Source organism: Spea bombifrons, chromosome 4, assembly GCF_027358695.1.
Source record: "Spea bombifrons isolate aSpeBom1 chromosome 4, aSpeBom1.2.pri, whole genome shotgun sequence".
Classification (NCBI taxonomy): domain Eukaryota; kingdom Metazoa; phylum Chordata; class Amphibia; order Anura; family Pelobatidae; genus Spea; species Spea bombifrons.
Genome location: NC_071090.1, coordinates 111,872,481 through 111,892,616, shown reverse-complemented (window position 1 = coordinate 111,892,616; position 20,136 = coordinate 111,872,481). Strand labels below are relative to the sequence as shown.

The window sequence follows — 20,136 nt, the reverse complement described above, 5'->3', positions numbered from 1 at the left end:
TCACTGATTTATCTATACAGTGTACAGGGGGCCGGGTCACTGATTTATCTATACATTATACAGGGGGCCGGTCACTGATTTATCTATACATTATACAGGGGCCGGTCACTGATTTATCCATACATTATACAGGTGGCCGGTCACTGATTTATCTATACATTATACAGGGGGCCGGTCACTGATTTATCTATACATTATACAGGGGCCGGCTCGCTGATTTATCTATACATTATACAGAGGGCCGTGATAAATGGGGCTGTACGGTATAAATAAATACCCCGCAATACGGGGGTGGGGAATTTGCCCCCTTGGAAGTATGGGGGGGGGTTGATCATTATAAATATGCAGCATGAATGAGGGGAGAACGTGAGGGCAAAAGGAGGTTACATGGACACCGTGACGGTGCACAGACCCGGGTTCCGCTCCTGGTTCAGGGGTCAGATCAGAGACCGGAAGTAAACAACAGGAAGCGAAGGGGCGGGGCTACAGAGACAGACTGACTGACAAGACAGGAGCGCTGACAGAGTGATAGAGAAGAACCGGAGATACAGACAGACAGACAGACAGACGGCCTGGATCTGGATCCAGAATGTAAACAGAGCGGATAGACAGGGTGAGACAGCGGGCTATACATTATTTTATACCCTCCTGTATATACACTGTGCCCACCCCCTGTATATACACTGTGCCCACCCCCTGTATATACACTGTGCCCACCCCCTGTATCTACTCTGTGCCCACCCCCTGTATCTACTCTGTGCCCACCCCCTGTATCTACTCTGTGCCCACCCCCTGTATATACCCTGTGCCCACCCCCTGTATATACCCTGTGCCCACCCCCTGTATATACTCTGTGCCCACCCCCTGTATATACTCTGTGCCCACCCCCTGTATATACACTGTGCCCACCCCCTGTATATACTCTGTGCCCACCCCCTGTATATACTCTGTGCCCACCCCCTGTATATACTCTGTGCCCACCCCCTGTATATACACTGTGCCCACCCCCTGTATATACACTGTGCCCACCCCCTGTATATACACTGTGCCCACCCCCTGTATATACACTGTGCCCACCCCCTGTATATACTCTGTGCCCACCCCCTGTATATACTCTGTGCCCACCCCTGTATATACTCTGTGCCCACCCCCTGTACATACTCTGTGCCCACCCCCTGTACATACTCTGTGCCCACACACCCCCTATATGCACTGTGCCCACACACCCCCTATATGCACTGTGCCCACACCCCCTATATGCACTGTGCCCACACCCCCTATATACTCTGTGCCCACACTCCCTATATACACTGTGCCCACCCCCTCTATATACACTGTGCCCACACACCCTCTATATACACTGTGCCCACCCCTCTATACACTGTGCCCACCCCTCTATACACTGTGCCCACACACCCCCTATATACTCTGTGCCCACACACCCTCTATATACACTGTGCCTACCCCCTCTATATACACTGTGCCCACCCCCTCTATATACACTGTGCTCACCCCCTATATACACTGTGCCCACCCCCTTTATATACACTGTGCCCACCCCCTTTATATACACTGTGCCCACCCCCTGTATATACTCTGTGCCCACCCCTTCATATATACTGGACTCCACCCTGTATAGTGTGTATACGTATTATGACACGCTTGATGTCCTGCTGGCACCCGTGTCCGTGTTCTGTCCGCGTGACGTTGACGTGTTCCTGTGTCCGGCTTTATTCTGCTTTCTTTGCCAGTATTTTGTGTTTGAGAAACACCTGCGGCTGGGAATAGATTGTAAGCTCTTGTGTGCGCGGCCCTGGAATGTGTGTGAATGTAAAATGTTTTCATTTATGTGGCCCCCGAGTGATGCGGCCCCCGTTAATCTGCGGCCTCTCCTCCCGCTATCTGGGTCCGGCCCTCCCTGATAAGGCTGTTTGTTCCCACACCTTGTACCTCCCCCCCGTCTGTATTGTGAGCTGCGTGGAGTAGACCGGGCCCTCCCGGAGACATCTGCTGTGCCGTAGCAGGAGATCGCTTTACGGCTGCCGTAAAACCCCCTCATAATGAATAATTATTGATTGCCTGCCGGGTAAAAGCTTCCGTTCTGTTGAAGGGATTTCCGCTCATGATGGAGACGCAGCCCCCGCCGCACGCCGTGGGGACCCTCATTCTCCTCCTCTGCAGCCTGCCAGCCACTGACGCCATCATATGGGCGGTAAATATACACATTACAGGGTACTTCCTATACGTTATACGGGCAGTGACCCCCCTCTGATGGGGTGAGGGGGCATCTCATACACACAGGGGTACTTCCTATATGTTATACGGGCAGTGACCCCCCTCTGATGGGGTGAGGGGGCATCTCATACACGCAGGGGTACTTCATATACGTTCTAGGGGCAGTGACCCCCCCCTCGGATGTGGTGAGGGGGCATCTCATACACACAGGGGTACTTCCTATACGTTCTAGGGGCAGTGACCCCCCCTCTGATGGGGTGAGGGGGCATCTCATACACACAGGGGTACTTCCTATACGTTACACGGGCAGTGACCCCCCCTCTGATGGGGTGAGGGGGCATCTCATACACACAGGGGTACTTCCTATACGTTCTAGGGGCAGTGACCCCCCCTCGGGTCCGTTATGGGGTTGCTTTCTCGTTTCAGTACTCGGATCGGAACAGCACCCCCCCCCAGGTATTCGATGACCTCCCGGCCATGTTTGGGTCTCCGTTGCCAATCGATGGACTTCGGGTGAGTCTGACGCCGTGCTGTCACATAATGGTACCGAGTATCTCTATACGGACACGGAACGAGCTGCACTGTATACCGACACTGACTTTTTACCCCTGCAGGGGTATCTGGTTGAGGCCGAGCCGACCAATGCCTGCACCCCCATTCTTCCCCCTCCGGTGATGGACAACAAAACCGTGTTCTTCGCTCTCATCCGGAGGTTTAACTGTAACTTTGATGTCAAGGTAAGTGAGAGTTATCAGTTTCTGCCCGCCCCCTGCGGGGTAAAACAGGGAGCTATGGGTAAGCCCCTCCCCCTGCGGGGCAACACCAGTGGCTTAGTTTACTTCCCCCTGCGGGGTGACGCAGGAAGCTATGGGTAAGCCCCTCCCCCTGCAGGGTGACGCAGGAAGCTATAGGTCAGCCCCTCCCCCTGCGGGGTGACATCTCTCTCTCCGTAGGTGTTGCACGCCCAGCAGGCCGGTTTCCGAGCCGCCGTGGTGCACAATGTTAATTCCGAGAAGCTGCTGAACATGGTGTGGAATGACGGTGAGTTTGGGGCCGCTGCCGGGGTTTCTCCGTCTCTTACCCCTTTCCGCGCTCTCCTCGTGTGTCTGCCCCCCCGTGTCTGTCTGCCCGTCCTGTGTCTGTCTGTCCCCCCCCGTGTCTGTCTGTCCCCCCCATGTCTGTCTGTCCCCCCCGTGCCCCCCGCGTCTGTCTGTGCGTCCGCAGCCCTCCTCCCTTGTTACTCTCTTATTCCGTTCTCTGTGTCGCTCCTCCTCTCCATCTTTTATCGCAGACGATATCCGGAAGGAAGTCACCATCCCGTCCGTGTTCATCGGCGAGTCGTCTGGGAAAGCTCTGCAGAGCCATTTCTCCTACCATGACAAGTAAGAAGGGGCGGGGGGGTGAGGAGGGGCAGATACTCAGCCGTGGGGGCGTCCCCGATCCCGGCTCATTCACCCGTATTCAGCATTACGTTTTCATGTCTTTATTACTATAAATCGCCCGTCGCCCTGAGATATCTGTGATAATAGCGATACGGAGAACCTGCGCGGCCGGAAACAGTCTCTAGCGCTAGAGGCTCCTGCGCCGTCTGCTAAAACCACACTGGGAGAGAACAGGAAGCAGCTTCCAACTTCCTGCTCGGGCTGACGGAGGGAGAGAACAGGAAGTGGCTTACAACTTCCTGATCGGGCTGATGGGAGAGAACAGGAAGCGGCTTACAACTTCCTGCTCGGGCTGACGGAGGGAGAGAACAGGAAGCGGCTTACAACTTCCTGCTCAGTCTGGCGGAGAACAGGAAGCGGCTTACAACTTCCTGCTAGGGCTGACGGAGAAGAGAACAGGAAGCAGCTTACAACTTCCTGCTCAGTCTGACGGGAGAGAACAGGAAGTGGCTTCCAACTTCCTGCTTGGGCCGACGGAGGGAGAGAACAGGAAGCGGCTTCCAACTTCCTGCTCGGGCTGACGGGAGAGAATAGGAAGCGGCTTACAACTTCCTGCTCGGGCTGACGGGAGGGAACAGGAAGTGGCTTTCAACTTCCTGCTCGGGCTGACGGAGGGAGTGAACAGGAAGCGGCTTCCAGCTTCCTGCTCGGGCTGACAGGAGGGAGAGAACAGGAAGCGGCTTCCAACTTCCTGCTCGGGCTGATGGGGGTGATTCCGATACACTCGCTGCGCTGAGGGATGATGGGAATTGGAGGGGAATTTGTGTGAAAGCGGCTGTTTTTGGTGTCTCCGCAGCGCCGTCCTCTACCTGGTTCCGGAATACTACTTCCCGCTCGGATACTATCTCATTCCGTTCATCGTGGTTGTGGCCCTCGTCATCATCATCATGTGCATAGTGATGGTAAGTGGGTGCCGAGGGCCCTTGGCTCCTGGTAGTGGATGCCCGCTTCACTTTTTATCTTTAAAGGGCCGCTTGGCTTAGATTATTGGGAGTTTTTAAGACGTTTGCTGCGTAGATTCATCGTCTCTGTTTTAGTTTCTCAGCTTCTAAATTCCCCGGGGTATTCCGCTTCGTAAAGGGCCACAGAGGCCCCGGGGGGCCCGATCCTTCCCTGCCGGGGGTAGAATAACGAAATCATGCCCTGAGACGTTGTATATATACGTTTCTATACATCGTGCGCTGTTGATAAGCGTGTCTGCGTGTCTGTATATGTATGTAGGGTGTATGTATATATAGCGGGGCGTCCGGCCGAGGCTTTAATAATTCATGCTGATTGGTCGGTGCTCTGTGTACAGGGGGGTTTGGGGGTATGCTGGCCCCGCCTGCCGCTGGCACTCTGTATTTACTTCTATATATTTATACACATACACATACATACATGCGCACACGTGTATATAGAGACACCGCGTGAGACGCGCATCTCCGGGATTAGAAGGATCCAAATATTTTGTCGTAGAACGGGAAACGCGTGATATACGTTCCTCCCCGGCTCTGCTTATATTCCACTTTAACCCCTTCACTCCCAAGTATATAAATAGTCTACCAACTCCACACACGCACGCATTCTAACATTATATACCGGTATATATGTATACACACACTCTAACACTATATATATACGGTATATACATATACAGTATCTCCCAAAAGTGACCCCTCCTCCCACATTGTTGTAAATATGTTATTATATCTCATGTGATAACGCTGAAGAAATGACTCTCTGCTGCAATGTAACGCAGCGAGTGTACAGCCTGTATAACAAAGTAACTTTACTGCCCCTCAATATACCCCAACACACAGCCATTAACCCCTCAAATATAACCCAACACACAGCCATTAACCCCTCAAATATAACCCAACACACAGCCATTAACCCCTCAATATAACCCAACACACAGCCATTAACCCCTCAAATATACCCCAACACACAGCCATTAACCCCTCAAATATACCCCAACACACAGCCATTAACCCCTCAAATAACCCAACACACAGCCATTAACCCCTCAAATATAACCCAACACACAGCCATTAACCCCTCAAATATAACCCAACACACAGCCATTAATATCTAACACCTCGGCAACAAAAGTGAGTACACCCCTAAGTGGAAATGTCCAAACTGGGCCCAAAGTGTCAATATTTTGTGTGGCCACCATTATTTTCCAGCACTGCCTTAACCTCTTGGGCATGGAGTTCACCAGAGCTTCACAGGTTGCCGCCGGAGTCCTCTTCACTCCTCCATGACGACATCGCGGAGCTGGTGGATGTCAGAGGCCTTGCGCTCCCCACCTTCCGGTTGAGGAAGCCCCACAGATGCTAAATAGGGTTTAGGTCTGGAGACATGCTTGGCCAGTCCATCACCTTTACCCTCAGCTTCTTTAGCGAGGCAGTGGTGGTCTTGGAGCTGTGTTTGGGGTCATTCTGTTGGAATACTGCCCTGCGGCCCGGTCTCTGAAGGGAGGAGATCACGCTCTGCTTCAGTATGTCACGGTACATGTTGGCAGTCATGGTTCCCTCAATAAACCGTAGCCCCCCAGTGCCGGCAGTACTCATGCCGGCCCAGACCACGACATTCCCACCACCATGCCTGACTGTAGGGAAGACAGACTTGTCTTTGTTCTCCTCACCTGGTTGCCGCCGCACTCGCTTAACACCATCTGAACCAAATAAGTTTATCCTGGTCTCATCGAACCGCAGGACATGGTTCCAGTAAGATAGCCTCTGGATATGAGGCTGAGCGCGTGCACTCAACTTCTTTGGTGGACCATGGCGAGGCCTGTTCTGAGTGGAATCTGTCCTGTGAAACCGCTGGATGGTGTTGCCCGCCGTGCTGGAGCTCAGTTTCTGGGTCTTGGCGATCTTCTTATAGCCGCGGCCATCTTTACGTAGAGCAACAATTCTTCTTTTCAGATCCTCAGAGAGTTCTTTGCCATGAGGCGCCATGTTGGACTCCCAGTGACCGGTGTGAGAGAACCTGCTCCCCATTCACACCTGAGGTCTTGTAACACTAACGAGTCACATGACACCGGGGAGGGGAAATGGCTAATTGGGCCTAATTTGGACATTTCCACTTAGGGGTGCACTCACTTTTGGGAGATACTGTATATACACCCGCACATCCAAACAATATATATATCTCTACACGCACACTATACCGTCCCTCTCCGTCTTACTTCCTGTCCACCGCTGCCCCTCGGGGTCACTTGCCTCAGCATCCCCCCCATAGCTAAGCAGGGGGTCCCGGTCGGGCCTGATAGACCCGTACCAGGAGTACCTCCCAGGCCAACAAGTGATTTCTAGTTGCCATGGCGACCTGGCGTCCAGGATAGGTTATATATATATATATATTCATATATAATAATTTAGTGTGCGTAAAATATGGTTAAGAAGATTAAAAAAAAAATTTGTGTAGAATGTAAAACCTTATATTTTTTTTACACATTTTCTCTTGTTTTCTTAAAACGGGATCTTCTCTTTTCTACTTGTGCCCCCCCCCAAACCAACAAAAATTAAATACCCCCAGATTAAAAAAAAACAAAACAAAGCAGATGGACGAGACTCGATTTTTGTAAAATAGAGCTGAAGGAGTTAAAAGAATTGGGGAGTTTATTGAAGCCGTTTCAGGACTTTGCCCGGCGCGGTGTCCTCGTGATAAAGGGGTTAGGGGGCCGTCGCCGGTACTCCCGGTGTGTGCGGGGGGTGATCCATGCCTGTGCCGTGTATCCCGCTTTTGTCCGTTAACCCTCGCCTGGCCGAGTGTTGTCTGCCGGGGGCCGCGTGTTGTCTGACGGGGGCTGCGTATCTCTGTCCCGCCAGGTGGCGCGCTGCATGCAGCACCGGAAGCGGATGCGGCGGAATCGCTTATCCAAGGAGCAGCTGAAGAAGATCCCCGTCCACAAGTTTAAGAAAGGTGAGGAGCGAGGGGCGGGGTGAGGAGTGAGGGGAGGGGTGAGGAGCGAGGGGCGGGGTGAGGAACCGGGTGCAGTTACTGCTCCTCACCACCAGGTGTCACGTGACCTGTGCGCACACCAAATGGGGGAAAAAATTCTGCTTAACACGCAACACGTGTGGGATGGCGCACTTATACACACATGTTCACATATATATATGTAATCAGTGGTCGGAGCCGTATGCCTAACCCATGCGTGTTTAACTTCCCTCTACCGCTTCTGCTGGGAGGCTCTTCCACCTACCTACTGCCCCCTGTTATCGATTGTTTTGTGATTGGAGCTTTTGACCCGCAGAGGTTCCGCCCAATCTGTTACATTCTGGAATCTGAATTCAAATAATAACCCTTTGGTGGCCAGACTAGTGCAGAACCAGCACTGTTCAGATTATGGGGGAGGGGGTACGTGCGAAGCCCCCCGGCCTTCAGGATGTGTAAGCGTCAGAATGAATATATTGTAAATAAATGTCAACGGCGAGCGGCCGGAGCCTAACGAGTCCTCGCTTTCTCCTAGGGGACGATTATGACGTCTGCGCCATCTGCCTGGAGGAATACGAGGAAGGGGACAAGCTGAGGGTGCTGCCCTGCTCACATGGTAAGTTACCCAGCCCCCACCCGCCACCCTGTGTCACCCCATGGGGGGAGGAGCGGTCACCCATCCCCCTATGTCACCCCGCAGGGGGAGGAGCGGTCACCCAGCCCTCTATGTCACCCCGCAGGGGGAGGAGCGGTCACCCAGCCCATTGTGTCACCCTGCAGGCGGGAGGAGGGGTCACCCGGCCCCCTGTGTCACCCCGCAGGCTGTTCTGCCCGTATCGCCCGTCCCCCCCCCCCCCCGGTGACCCCGTGTCCCTCTCTCGGCAGGGTACCACTGCAGCTGCGTCGATCCCTGGTTGACGAAGACCAAGAAGAGCTGCCCCGTCTGCAAGCACCGCGTGCTGCGCTCACCGGACGACTCCGACTCGGAGAGCGGCGAAGGCGATGGCGGCGAAGGCGAGCACCGAGAGGAGAGCAGCGACAACGAGAACACCCCCCTCCTCCGACCCTCGCCCACTTTCGGCAGCATGGACGAGTCGCCCCCCCTCCGCCTGGATGAAGAGACGGGCGTCCCCCCGTCGGTTGCCGTGTGATCGCCGCCGCCTCCCGCCATCTGTGTTTCGTGTGGACTGTCGATCCCGGAATCCTTTGTGCCCCAATGGCCGACGCGCGGTGACAGATCGGCTCCCAGAATCCTCTGCGGCGAGGCGCTTAACCCTCCATGATTGCTTTGCTCTGTGATTTCATTCCGTAACCCTTTCTTTGCTGGGTCCTATTTTTTTTTCCCATAATCCCCTGTAAAATGTCATTGTTTCCCCGATGCGACGCTTACCATTCTCCTCTATGCTTTCGATCCTCAGAGGCGGGGACCCGGCCAGAGCCGGCCCTTTAAATTACCAGGCGGTGGGCGCCGGGGCAGAAACCCACCTTTAGGGCTCACGTGGGGGCGCAACCATGAGGGCGCCCCATGAGGGCAAATAACCCCACCCCGTACGCTGCTTTCTGTGACCTGTATCTAATTACCCTCACAGGTTCTGTATCAACCAGTTAACTAACTGCCCCGGGGGGGGGGGCCAGTCCTGCGACAGCAGCGGGAGGAGAGGGGTTTCCTTGGACGTCAGGGGCGGGGGGGCGCCATGGACTTGCAGAGGGTATGATAGCCGAGACCCCCAGCCTGGTGGGCATTTACACCAGTCCTAGATCCGACGCAGTGGCTGTATTGTCCTGGGGGGGTGCTTCAGGCTACGGGGCAGGTTTTTGTGGGGGGCTGCTGCCCCGGCTCGGACCCCCGCGTATGTCGGTATCACGGCGGTGACAGAACGCGGCCGGTGCTGACAGGGTGTGTGGGGGGGGCCTTCTAAATAACAAAAGTATTTCTAGCCAATGGGGGGGTCAGTTTGCCAAGTTTTACAATTAACCCAGTGTGTGCCTGCTGACGACGCAAAGCATTCGCGGTTTTCTCCCCGCTGCGGTGTGAAAAGGGTTAAATTTTTGGGAGGAATGGTTAATACACAAAAAAACACTAATATTCGAGATCCCCAAAAGCAGCTTTTCTGTTATTTTTACACCGAACGCTGCAGGCGCAAGGAACGTTCATGCGGAATGGGGGGGGATTGGCGACGCTTCCTATTGGCTAGAGCAAAACAACCAAAGCCGCCGCCTCCCCACCAATAGGAACTTCCCTGCTGAAAACGCTGATTTCACTGCTTTTCGTTAATTTTTGGGGGCTAAAAATGAAATGTTTTTTTTGCCAAAGGCGCCGATTGGTCTGTAACCTGCTAATTAACATATTAACCCCGCCTGGTTTTATATTCTGTTTCTACACGTTTAACGACTGTAAGTAAAGTCATTATTCCTAGAATTTCCTGATTTCATGTTTATTTCAGAAAAAGATCGTTTTAATAAAGAAATAAATTGTGAATTTCCAGATCCTGGGGAAAAAAAATAAAAATTAAAGGTACAGTCACTCAAAAAATCTACGGCGTTAAGGGGTTAATATTTCTTATTTATTTCCGGTATTCGTTATTCTGATTATTGCCGGAATTATGCTTTTTCTGACTTAGCGGTCGCCGTTTTGGTTCTCCTTGTCCCCTGATTGGCTGCTCTTTGTCATGGTAACCAATCACAATACAGAGTTCGGGATGTTTCTTTTCTTCTGCGTGTGTTTTTATTTTTAACCCCTTCGTGACAATTTATTTCTTCACCCCTGTTCACTTTATAACACTTAAAAAAATAAATACATTTTTTTTAATTTAAATATGAATAATATGACAAAAACAACAAACATTAAGAAAAAAAAAGGAGTTTGTTTTTTTCCAAATTTTATTTAGGATTTCTCCCCCAAACTAGGTGCCAGTGATTTAAAAAAAAAAAATTGATCCCCCCCCCCGTGGAATAATACCCCACATGCTTTTTTTGTGACTGGAGATCCCTTTCGGGGTCCTTCAAAACCTCAGGGGTCTCTTGGAACAGGATGGTACCCCTTATGATGTCATCGGGGCATCACCGGAGTCCATTTAATTTCATTTTTGTTTTTCCCTGTTGCTGCTGATCACAGCGCGATCAGTAAGCAGTCCTCCATTGCCCGGCATTGCTGATCACAGCGCGATCAGTAAGCAGTCCTCCATTGCCCGGCATTTCTGATCACAGCGCGATCAGTAAGCAGTCCACGTTGAGGTTCTGAAGACCGGAGGGTAAGTAAACCTTACTGCCCCAGGCAGGGGAGGGCTGTGATCAGGGGGTAGCTGGTTGGGGAGCCGGACGCCCGATCCCTCGGATGCTGATTGGAGGACGAGCTTCCCGTGAGAGCAGCTGTCAGGATCCGGTGACGTCTCCGGACCACAGTCTTGAACCTCCAGAGCTGCTGCCGGCCGGCCATGCGCGAGGACCGACCGGTGCTTTCATGGTCATCCTTAACCCTTTAATACCCCGTCACAGACCCCACCGCAGTGACTGACGCTGGCAGCCGAATGGTTCTAATAACGGTCGTTATGGAAACCGCGACTCGTCAGGAGCTCACAATATTCTGAACGGATTCACCTGTATTCAAGCAGGGACTCCAGCTGTGATGTAGTAGGGAGAAAAGAGCCAATCAGGATCCTCGGCTATCATTAAATCAGAGGAGAATACGAAGGAGTCAGCTCTGGACTGTGTTACCCCAGAATCTGCCCCTTCACCCCGAGACTGGGGTAAAACACTGAGAATCTGCCCCTCCACCCCGAGACTGGGGTAAAACACTGAGAATCTGCCCATTCCCCCCTGAAACTTGGGGTGAACCCAGGCACCTCCAATGCATAGTGATCGGGGTAACGGCCTCTCGGGTACAAGGTAACGCCTCTCACGGGTCCGCGGTCTGTGTTAATCCCCCCCCAGTACTCTCACATCCCGCAGCTTTACCGCACAGCAAAGAAAAACTGCAGGGGGATTTATTGAGGACACATTCCAGCAACAGCGAAGCAACGAAAACAGGAAACTTTTCTCCACCGCAAACCCCGCAGAGGAACAGGAAGTAGAACCTTATTATTTCTAGAACTTTCCTCCCCATAGAACGGCTCAACAATAAAAAAAAAAAAATGGCACAAAGTCCACTGGGAGCCGCAGACCCCCAACAGTCACACCCGGGCATCGAGCAGGACTCGCTTATATTGCGTATAAAGACGTTTTACTTCCCTGAGCAAGTGGTAGATAAGTGGAACAGCCTCCCAGTGGTAGAGGGTAATACAGTGAGGGAATTTAACCCCTTCGTGACCAGGGCAGTTTTACCACTTCTGTCATTTTCTCCTCACTCATTCACAGAAGCCGCGCAAATTATGTTTCTTTCAGGGCAATAAGTTTTTGTTTTAAGATCCCATTATTTTGATCAAATCGTCTCATTTACTAAAAAAAATATGGTGAAAAACTGGACAAAAGTCTTTTATATAGAAAATATATATACACACACACACACGCCAAGAGACTCCCCTAGCGTGCCCAGCGTTTCTTCGCACGGTGTCAGGCAGTAGTTAGTATACGGCCATTCCATAATATTTTGACATCATGGAGTTTTTTTCATTTTAAGTCTGATTTTATTTGTTAAGCTATTTGTTAAGCTGAGCGCAGTACCGGTGACCGGCCGGCAGGGGGAGCTCAGGGGTCCAACCAGACCCTTTTCGGTTCCGTCAGTTCCGACCAGCAGAACGGCGCCGCCATCTTGGTGCAGGCAGGGGGTTGCTGATCACTAAGCTCATTGAACCCCATTGCCTGACATGCGGTGCACCGGCCTCGGCTCCGTACAGGCAGCCGGTGAAACGCCGGCAGACTTAGAGTTACAGGGCAGTGTGGCACCTGAGCCGGGGTAATTATATCTGCCCCAGTCACCTCCACATCCATGCATCGAGACAGCAAGTCCCGGGCTGTGTCAGCAAGATGTTGTATACCCCAGCATGATGTGTACATCAATATCATCCCCAGCACACTGTATACATTAATACCCCCCCCCTCATTTTGCTCCAACAAACAATAGGACGATGGAAGAGCCAACAGCAGAAGCTTCTTAGCCATATTTCCTGCCACTGGCAGCCCTGTGCAGTGTATAAGTAAACTACTCCCATTTCATTATACACGACACAGGGCTGTTTGTCTCCAATAACTGTTAAAAATAAACTCCATTTGGCGTCGGATCCGTGGCTGAGAGTTATGAGAGCAGCCGGGCGCTGTTTGTAGGGAGTTCCCCAGACTTTGCCCCCAGCCTCTCTCCCGGTAACCCCTGGGGTATTATGGGAGAAGCCTTGGGATTTTTAGGGAAATTCACCCAGCCCCCCCCCAGGGATTGGTGCATCCACATCCCTGCACTTAAAGCGTCCTAGACGCGTGGCACAGTAGACCAGAGTCTGTTTAAGATTCTTGCCAAGCCCAGCCTCACGGCTCTGCTATTACTGTACAGGGCAGAACGCCGCGCATGATCTCAGTATGGTATCAGCCAGAGACTGATGCACACCTAGCTAGGCAACACCTGCCACTTACCCCAGGGTAAAAGTTCTTGCCCTGGGGTAGTTGGACATTCACACCTTTCTCCCCCCAGCGCAGTCTTCCACCCCCACCCATCACATGTAGCAGCAGCCACAAGGATGAAAGCCGCACACTCTGGCGTGTCCCAGATATGGAGTACTCTGCGCGCGGCACCGCCGACCCACCCACAAGGCAAACACCGCCGAGCACTGATAAGCAGGATAAAGACAGACGGGGCAGAGGTTGCGCGTCGTCACCGAGGACACGCATCACACCCATGAAGCCGAGCCGGCCAATCCGCACGCACGCAAACATGAAACACGGCCAATCAGCATACAGCGTACTTTTTTTTTATTCTTAAATCAGATATAAATTCTTTCCCTGAAAAAATTTACGTTCATTCCGATGAGCAGGGCAGCAAAAAAACATAAGTGATAAAAAAAGAACGGGGCGAAAAAAGGGGGCGACGGGAGGAAAACCGTGGATTGGTCCAATGTTGGCAGCTGGAACAGGCGACTGAATCAGTAGTAACGGAGGGGGGCCGGGGGGTCAGAAGTTTAAATCCCGCAGGTACTTGGCCATTTCATGCGCTTTAGTGTGGAGGGTGCCGCCGTGGACGCCTTCTGCCCCCACCACGATCACCAGAGCTGGGGGAACAAGACGAGATGTTAGATGGGGTACTAGGGGGGGCAACGGGTACCGAGATCCCATCCCCCGGCACACAACCTACCGGTCTTTGCCCTGCCGATGGCCACGTTGTAGGTGGGTCCGTCGGGGTTCTTGGTTTTCACGTCCATCACCATGATGTCGGGGATGTTGAACTGATCCCGGATGACGGAGCACTTCATGCCGCCCAGCGACAGGCCGTTCACCAGGAGCCCCGAGCGGTCGTCGGCGATCAGACTGGAGACCTCGGCGGGCTGTGGGGAGAGAGGGGGGGGGTGAATGCAAGATCATTAAAGGGTTAATTATCAGCCTGTCAGTGTCTGGCACCCCCTGGAGGGGCAGGGGGAGAAGTGCATGCAGCTACAGCCCGAGGGGGGGGGGCAGGTCCTAAAACCATGGGGCTTCACACCCACCCCCCCATAAAGTGCCACGAGCCGGAGCCACCTGCCCAAGATCTAACTAGAAGGGCATCTGCCACGGGCTGCAGGGGCTTCATGCCGATAGGGGGGGCATCGCAGTATTTAGCGGCCGTGTCTTCAGGCATGCGGAGGGATCCTGTCCAGTCACGTCCCTGGAATGCGAGGTATTTGGGGGCCCCCCCTGGGCTCCTGAAGACAAGACACGGCAGGGCCCCGCTAGGCAGCAGCGGCACATGACGTGGGAGGTCTGCGCAGGGATCTGCCTTACAGCTGCCTTCAACTGTGCCAGCAGCGGAGTCCCTGAACCACGTGTCAGCGAGACAGGGCTGAGCCGGCCCCGTGTAGTGTATAGTTAAATCAGACCACTTTCTAGCATTGGCACAGACCGGCAGCCGAGCCGGCCCTGCATAGTGTATAGTTAAATCAGACCACTTTCTAGCATTGGCACAGACCGGCAGCCCTGCATTGTGTATAGTTAAATCAGACCACTTTCTAGCATTGGCACAGACCGGCAGCCGAGCCGGCCCTGCATAGTGTATAGTTAAATCAGACCACTTTCTAGCATTGGCACACTAGCAGCCGAGCCGGCCCTGCATAGTGTATAGTTAAATCAGACCACTTTCTAGCATTGGCACAGACCGGCAGCCGAGCCGGCCCTGCATAGTGTATAGTTAAATCAGACCACTTTCTAGCATTGGCACAGACCAGCAGCCGAGCCGGCCCTGCGTAGTGTATAGTTAAATCAGACCACTTTCTAGCATTGGCACACACCGGCAGCCGAGCAGGCCCTGCATAGTGTATAGTTAAATCAGATCACGCCAGGAGCGTCTGCCGGCCATTTCCCCGCCGGTGCAAACTCCTCCGAGTACACAGGCGTGGCGCGGACGGCTGAGTCACCGCATGACCTCAGCACACGCAGCCGGGGCCCCCGGTCTCCACGGGGCAGGGGGGGCATGTGACTGGCGGCAGGGAGCTGCGCATGCCCCGGCCGCTCTTCTGCAATTCACTTCCCGCTGCAACAACCTGCAGACTTTACCAAAAATGGACATACTTCGCAGCCCCTCCCCCGCTTCCTCCCGGCAGAGCGAGACCACCCGGCACGCGCCGTCACCCCGGCAGCGAGTAACCCCTTCAGTACCTGCAGATGGAGGGTTAACCGGCCCCCAGTAAGGGGCAGAAATCTTCCTGGTTAAAGGGACAGCAGGCAGATTTACTGCAATTCACAGCCATGGACCTTTTAATGCCCCCCCTTAAAATACATTAACCCTTACAGAGCCGAACTGCATGGAATGTTGGAACAGAGCCCCCCACACACCACCCCCTGCCCATAGGAGGTTGGACTGTATTGTGGGGCAGAGATGGGGCAATAGGTGGGGGGATGGGCATTACATGGGTACCGTACAGTACATGGCAAAGTTAACCTTCGGAGGTCTGGGGTCACGCAGCGTTTACACGCAGTGAACATGTATGTACACGGCTTCTGGCTGTAGGAAGCGCACCGTTACAGGAAGTTGCCCCACAAGCACTTCCTCCTTCCCGTAGCCACTCATTCCCACCCAACATTTCAGCAGCTTTTTTTATACAGCTGCCCTGACCGCGGGGCGACTAACGCCTGCCAGAGGGGGCAAATAACTAAACGCTGCCCCAGTCTACAGCGGCTCGAAAAGCACGGCTGTCACGAGGCAGGCGCAGCACAAAGCACACTGCCAGAACAGTGTGGCCCCTTGCGGCTATCTGGCCAATCCAACGACAGAGGGTATTACCGGGGGGGGGGCATTTAAACACAAGCCGTCGGATCTGTGACGGATCATTTACTATTAATGCACTGTGGCCCCTGGGTGCTAAGGGCCCCGGCTCCAGGACACAGCGGCTGCACACGGGCCGGCGGCGGCCACCGGGAGCCATCTGGGGCTCATTAATCAGCGCTGACGGAATTGAATGCAGAAACGGGGCTTTCAGACGTTTCCTTTTTCGGCCTGAAAGTCAGTTTTTCCTCCCCGTCCCTCCTCTGGGAGGGCCCGCAGCTCCCTGCCATTTTGTTACAAACAGGAAGTGAGGCATCGGCTGAGATTTTACAGCCACAGCTGATGTTACTCAGGAGCCGGGTGCAGGGCCCGGGCCCCACGTAAAGGACACAATAGGCACTAACAGGGGCCCCTGACTGCATGGAAACCCAGCGCCCGCATCGCTGCCAGTAAGCTGCCCGGCACACTGTCCAGAGGGCCAAAATCTGTAACGGTTACCCCTATGCTCCAATTATATACGCCCCGGGGCAACCGGCACGAGACTGAGGAGCTTGTGACGAGCGCAGCAGCTCAGGGGTTAAGCAGCGATTTAAATACCATTTACAAGGCAGAGAAGGGAGTGAGCGGCAGTTGGGAACCTACACGTGGGGGGGGGGGCGGCAATGAACATTAACTACCCCGCTTCAATGTATTACTTCAAATGTCACTTTACTGAGGGCAGTGGTTAAGTGGAGCAGCATCCCAGCAGAAGTGGTAGAGGGTAATACAGTGAGAGGATTGAACACACATGGGACAGGCATATGGCCCCACTGGACTGGGGGGGGTATTGGGTCCTGATCCAGAGTTCCCATTAGTTGTTTCCACCAGTGCCTTTATCTGGTTGGGAATCTGCCCCTCCCGCGCAGCTGCCCCGGGGTATATAACTAGTGGAAGGGTAACTGTTACAGACCTTGGACCTGGATACAGTAACCAGGGAGCGGCGGTGTGCCGGGCGGCTGTCACCGCAGACAGGCGGCTGTGGGATGGAGATAATGCGGCCGAGGGACCCGCACCAGATAGCGCTGACACCGGCAGGAGCGCAGGCTACCCCCCCCCCCCCCCGTTACTCAGCTGCCACTTCCTGCAGCACACAGGAAACCGCGGCAGGGAGGGGAAGCTGAGCAACTGGAACAAAAGCTGGCGGTTCCGGGGCCTGACCCCCCCCCCCGCCACAGGGCTTCCAATTAACCATCTCAACCAGCACCCATGCAGGGCGGAGAGCACTAAAGGGTTAACCGACTGCCCCAGAAAGACCACCCTGTACAGCAGCCAGGAGGAGGGACACAGGATCTGGCACCCCCTGCCCCCCCAGACCAAGCAGCAATATACCCCCCAACAGTGTGCCCTACAGCACCATGCCCCATTTACTCAGGGGAAGAGCACCGCGCCCCTCAGCACAGGGTCCCGGGATACCCCAGCACACGGAATACCAGGGGTTAACACACCAGCACTATATATTTATGGCAGCTACAGGACTGTCACAAGGGCAAGATCCGGTCCTACTTTACAAAAACGGTAGTAGTTACTGGGGAGGGATGACCAGTACAGGCAGAACAGCTAAAGTGCAAAGTAAATAGAAAGCATTTGGAGGGCATGAAGTTATCTAGAACAGGGAACAAGAGGGGCCAAAGCGGGCCAGGGGGTCTTACCTACAAGAAGAGGCATCAACACTACACACAGGGGGCACACTGCAGGGGCAGATGGGGGTATGTGCTGGGGGACATGTTACCACTGCATGGTGCAATAGCCATTATACCCCCAAGACACCCCAATACTCATTACCAACATATTCAGGTTGGCACCCCCGCCCCAGTGGGTTAACCGGCTGCTGACCGGGGTTTATTACAGGGAATGGGTGCACCCAATACCTCAACGGTGGGGGTCAGAATTGCAGTAACCACTGTGGGGGGTGGGGGTAAGTTTGAGCACTGGCAGCAAGGGGCCTGTCTGGGGTGAATTACCGTGTGGGAGGGGGAGGTAGCGCCTGTCAGAGGGGGCAACAAAGATGGATAACGGCGGGGTAATTCGGTAAGCTTAAGGGTTACAAACCCCGCAAGCGGGGAATTTAATTGCCTGAGGCAGCCCCCAGGCGCAGGACTCACCGAGAGGGTTCGGAGCTGTCCCCCCGGGTGGGCGGCCCACACGCACGGGGTCCCGCAGATTCCCACTATGGCGGCGTCCTGGCAGTTCTTGTCCATGAGGTTGCTGACATAATCGTCCCAAGACATGTTGCTGGCGGGCTGTGTGCGGGGAGGGTTTCGCTAACGATGTTCGCCTGGCCCGGTGGTCGCGAGCTGCTGCTGCTGCCTCGTGCTCGGTATGCGCGCGCAGAGTCCAGTCCCGCCGTCCCCGCCCTTTATATAGCGCGCGCTGACAGGGCCTAGGCAGATGGGTGGGTCGGGCTGTAACTGCGCGTGCGCAGATGGGCGCGACCGAGTGTGTGGGCGTGGTGTCTGCGCGGGCTGCGGGGCAGGGCGCGGCTGAGGCGCCGAGTGCGCGTGCGCGGAGCAGAGGCGCGAGGCGGCACACGGAAAATAGGGCGCCTGCGCTGCAGTGATGTCAGCAACGGAGGGGCATGGTGCGCGTGCGCGGAAGCGGTGAGCTGGCTGCTGCGGATTACTCCGCCCAGCTACAGGGCGAGGCAGCAGCGCATGCGCAGTGTGAGGTATCCTTCCTCCAACAGCTGTAATGTACATGTAGGCCCTGTCGCTGGAAAGCTGCTGCATGGCAGATGTGTGTGTGCGGGGTAACGGCACGTGTGTGTGTGTACTCCACCGGCACATGTATGTGTGTATGCAGAGTATACATGTACATGTGTGTGTGCAGAGTACCGGCACATGTATGTGTGTATGCAGAGTATACATGTACATGTGTGGGCAGAGTAATGGCACATGTATGTGTGAATGCATAGTATACATGTACATGTGTGTGTGTGTGTGCGCAGAGTACCGGCACATGTATGTGTGTGCAAAGTACTGGCACATGTATGTGTGTATTCAGAGTATACATGTACATGTGTGTGCAGAGTACTGACACATGTATGTGTGTGCATAGTAATGGCACATATATATGTGTGTGTGCATAGTATACATGTACACGTGTGTGTGTGTGCAGAGTACCGGCACATGTATGTGTGTATGCAGCGTATACATGTACATGTGTACGCGGAGTAACGGCACATGTATGTGTGTATGCCGAGTATATATGTACATGTGTGTGTGTGTGCAGAGTACCGGCACATGTATGTGTGCGCGGAGTAACGGCACGTGTGTGTGTGTGTGTATGCAGAGTATACATGTACATGTGTGTGGGGTAACGGTACATGTATGTGTGTATGCAGAGTATACATGTACATGTGTGTGTGGGGTAACGGTACATGTATGTGTGTATGCAGAGTATACATGTACATGTGTGTGTGGGGTAACGGTACATGTATGTGTGTATGCAGAGTATACATGTACATGTGTGTGTGGGGTAACGGTACATGTATGTGTTTCCTCTGGCCCCTAGGATCTTGTCAGGCAGAGTGAGGGCCAGTGGGTGGACAGCCTCTGCTTATTGCTTGCCTGTGGCCCCCCAGTAAGCCAGGGATCTGCTCCGCATCATCTTCCATGCTGATCCCGTATCCCCTAACTGCCCCGATTTCATCCAGCAGTCCCGAAGCCGGCTGAGAGTCACGGGAGTCACATCTACAGGAGAGATTTCTCTGTTAAACTCATTGAACCCCCACCCCCCCCAGCTCTGCCACCCTGTAGATTAATACAGCCCCCCCTGTAACAGATACCCCCTGCCCCCCCTCCGTAACTGATACCCCCTGCCCCCTCCATAAGAATGACCCCCTGCCCCCACCCCCGCTCGGCTTTCTGGATAACGATATTACAAATAAACATTTCTGGTAGATAAGGATCAGGGGGAGGGGGGGTCGGGGGTCCTCACCGCATTCCAGGGGCCACTGAAACAGATAAACCGGCAGGGGGTGTAAGGTGGGCCCCCCAAGGGACCCCATAGTTAAGGGCTCTTTCTTTTCATTGTGATCAAAGCGGCTCCGTTTAAACCTTTCATGGCGCCACCTGGAAAGACCCCCACCCTACGGCGGGTCCATATTATCACAGAGCC

General features: G+C 53.9%; 2 protein-coding genes across 2 annotated transcripts; one reads left to right on the top strand and one right to left on the bottom strand.

The window, feature by feature from the left end:
- The first annotated feature begins 479 nt into the window (after nucleotides 1–479).
- RNF167 (ring finger protein 167) lies at nucleotides 480–10,086 on the top strand. Its single transcript, XM_053464640.1, has 10 exons — nucleotides 480–613; nucleotides 2,111–2,212; nucleotides 2,662–2,748; nucleotides 2,850–2,972; nucleotides 3,189–3,276; nucleotides 3,527–3,617; nucleotides 4,474–4,579; nucleotides 7,499–7,592; nucleotides 8,143–8,223; nucleotides 8,493–10,086. Exons 2-10 carry the CDS (start codon nucleotides 2,123–2,125, stop codon nucleotides 8,756–8,758), a joined length of 1,026 nt encoding a protein of 341 aa, XP_053320615.1. The 5' UTR covers nucleotides 480–613; nucleotides 2,111–2,122; the 3' UTR covers nucleotides 8,759–10,086.
- A 3,399-nt stretch (nucleotides 10,087–13,485) lies between these two features.
- LOC128490128 (profilin-2-like) lies at nucleotides 13,486–18,357 on the bottom strand. Its single transcript, XM_053461869.1, has 3 exons — nucleotides 18,123–18,357; nucleotides 13,882–14,071; nucleotides 13,486–13,798 (listed from the first exon to the last, which is right to left on the bottom strand). The coding sequence occupies exons 1-3, from the start codon at nucleotides 18,246–18,248 to the stop codon at nucleotides 13,701–13,703; spliced, it is 414 nt and encodes a 137-aa protein (XP_053317844.1). The 5' UTR covers nucleotides 18,249–18,357; the 3' UTR covers nucleotides 13,486–13,700.
- Between the last annotated feature and the right edge of the window lie 1,779 nt (nucleotides 18,358–20,136).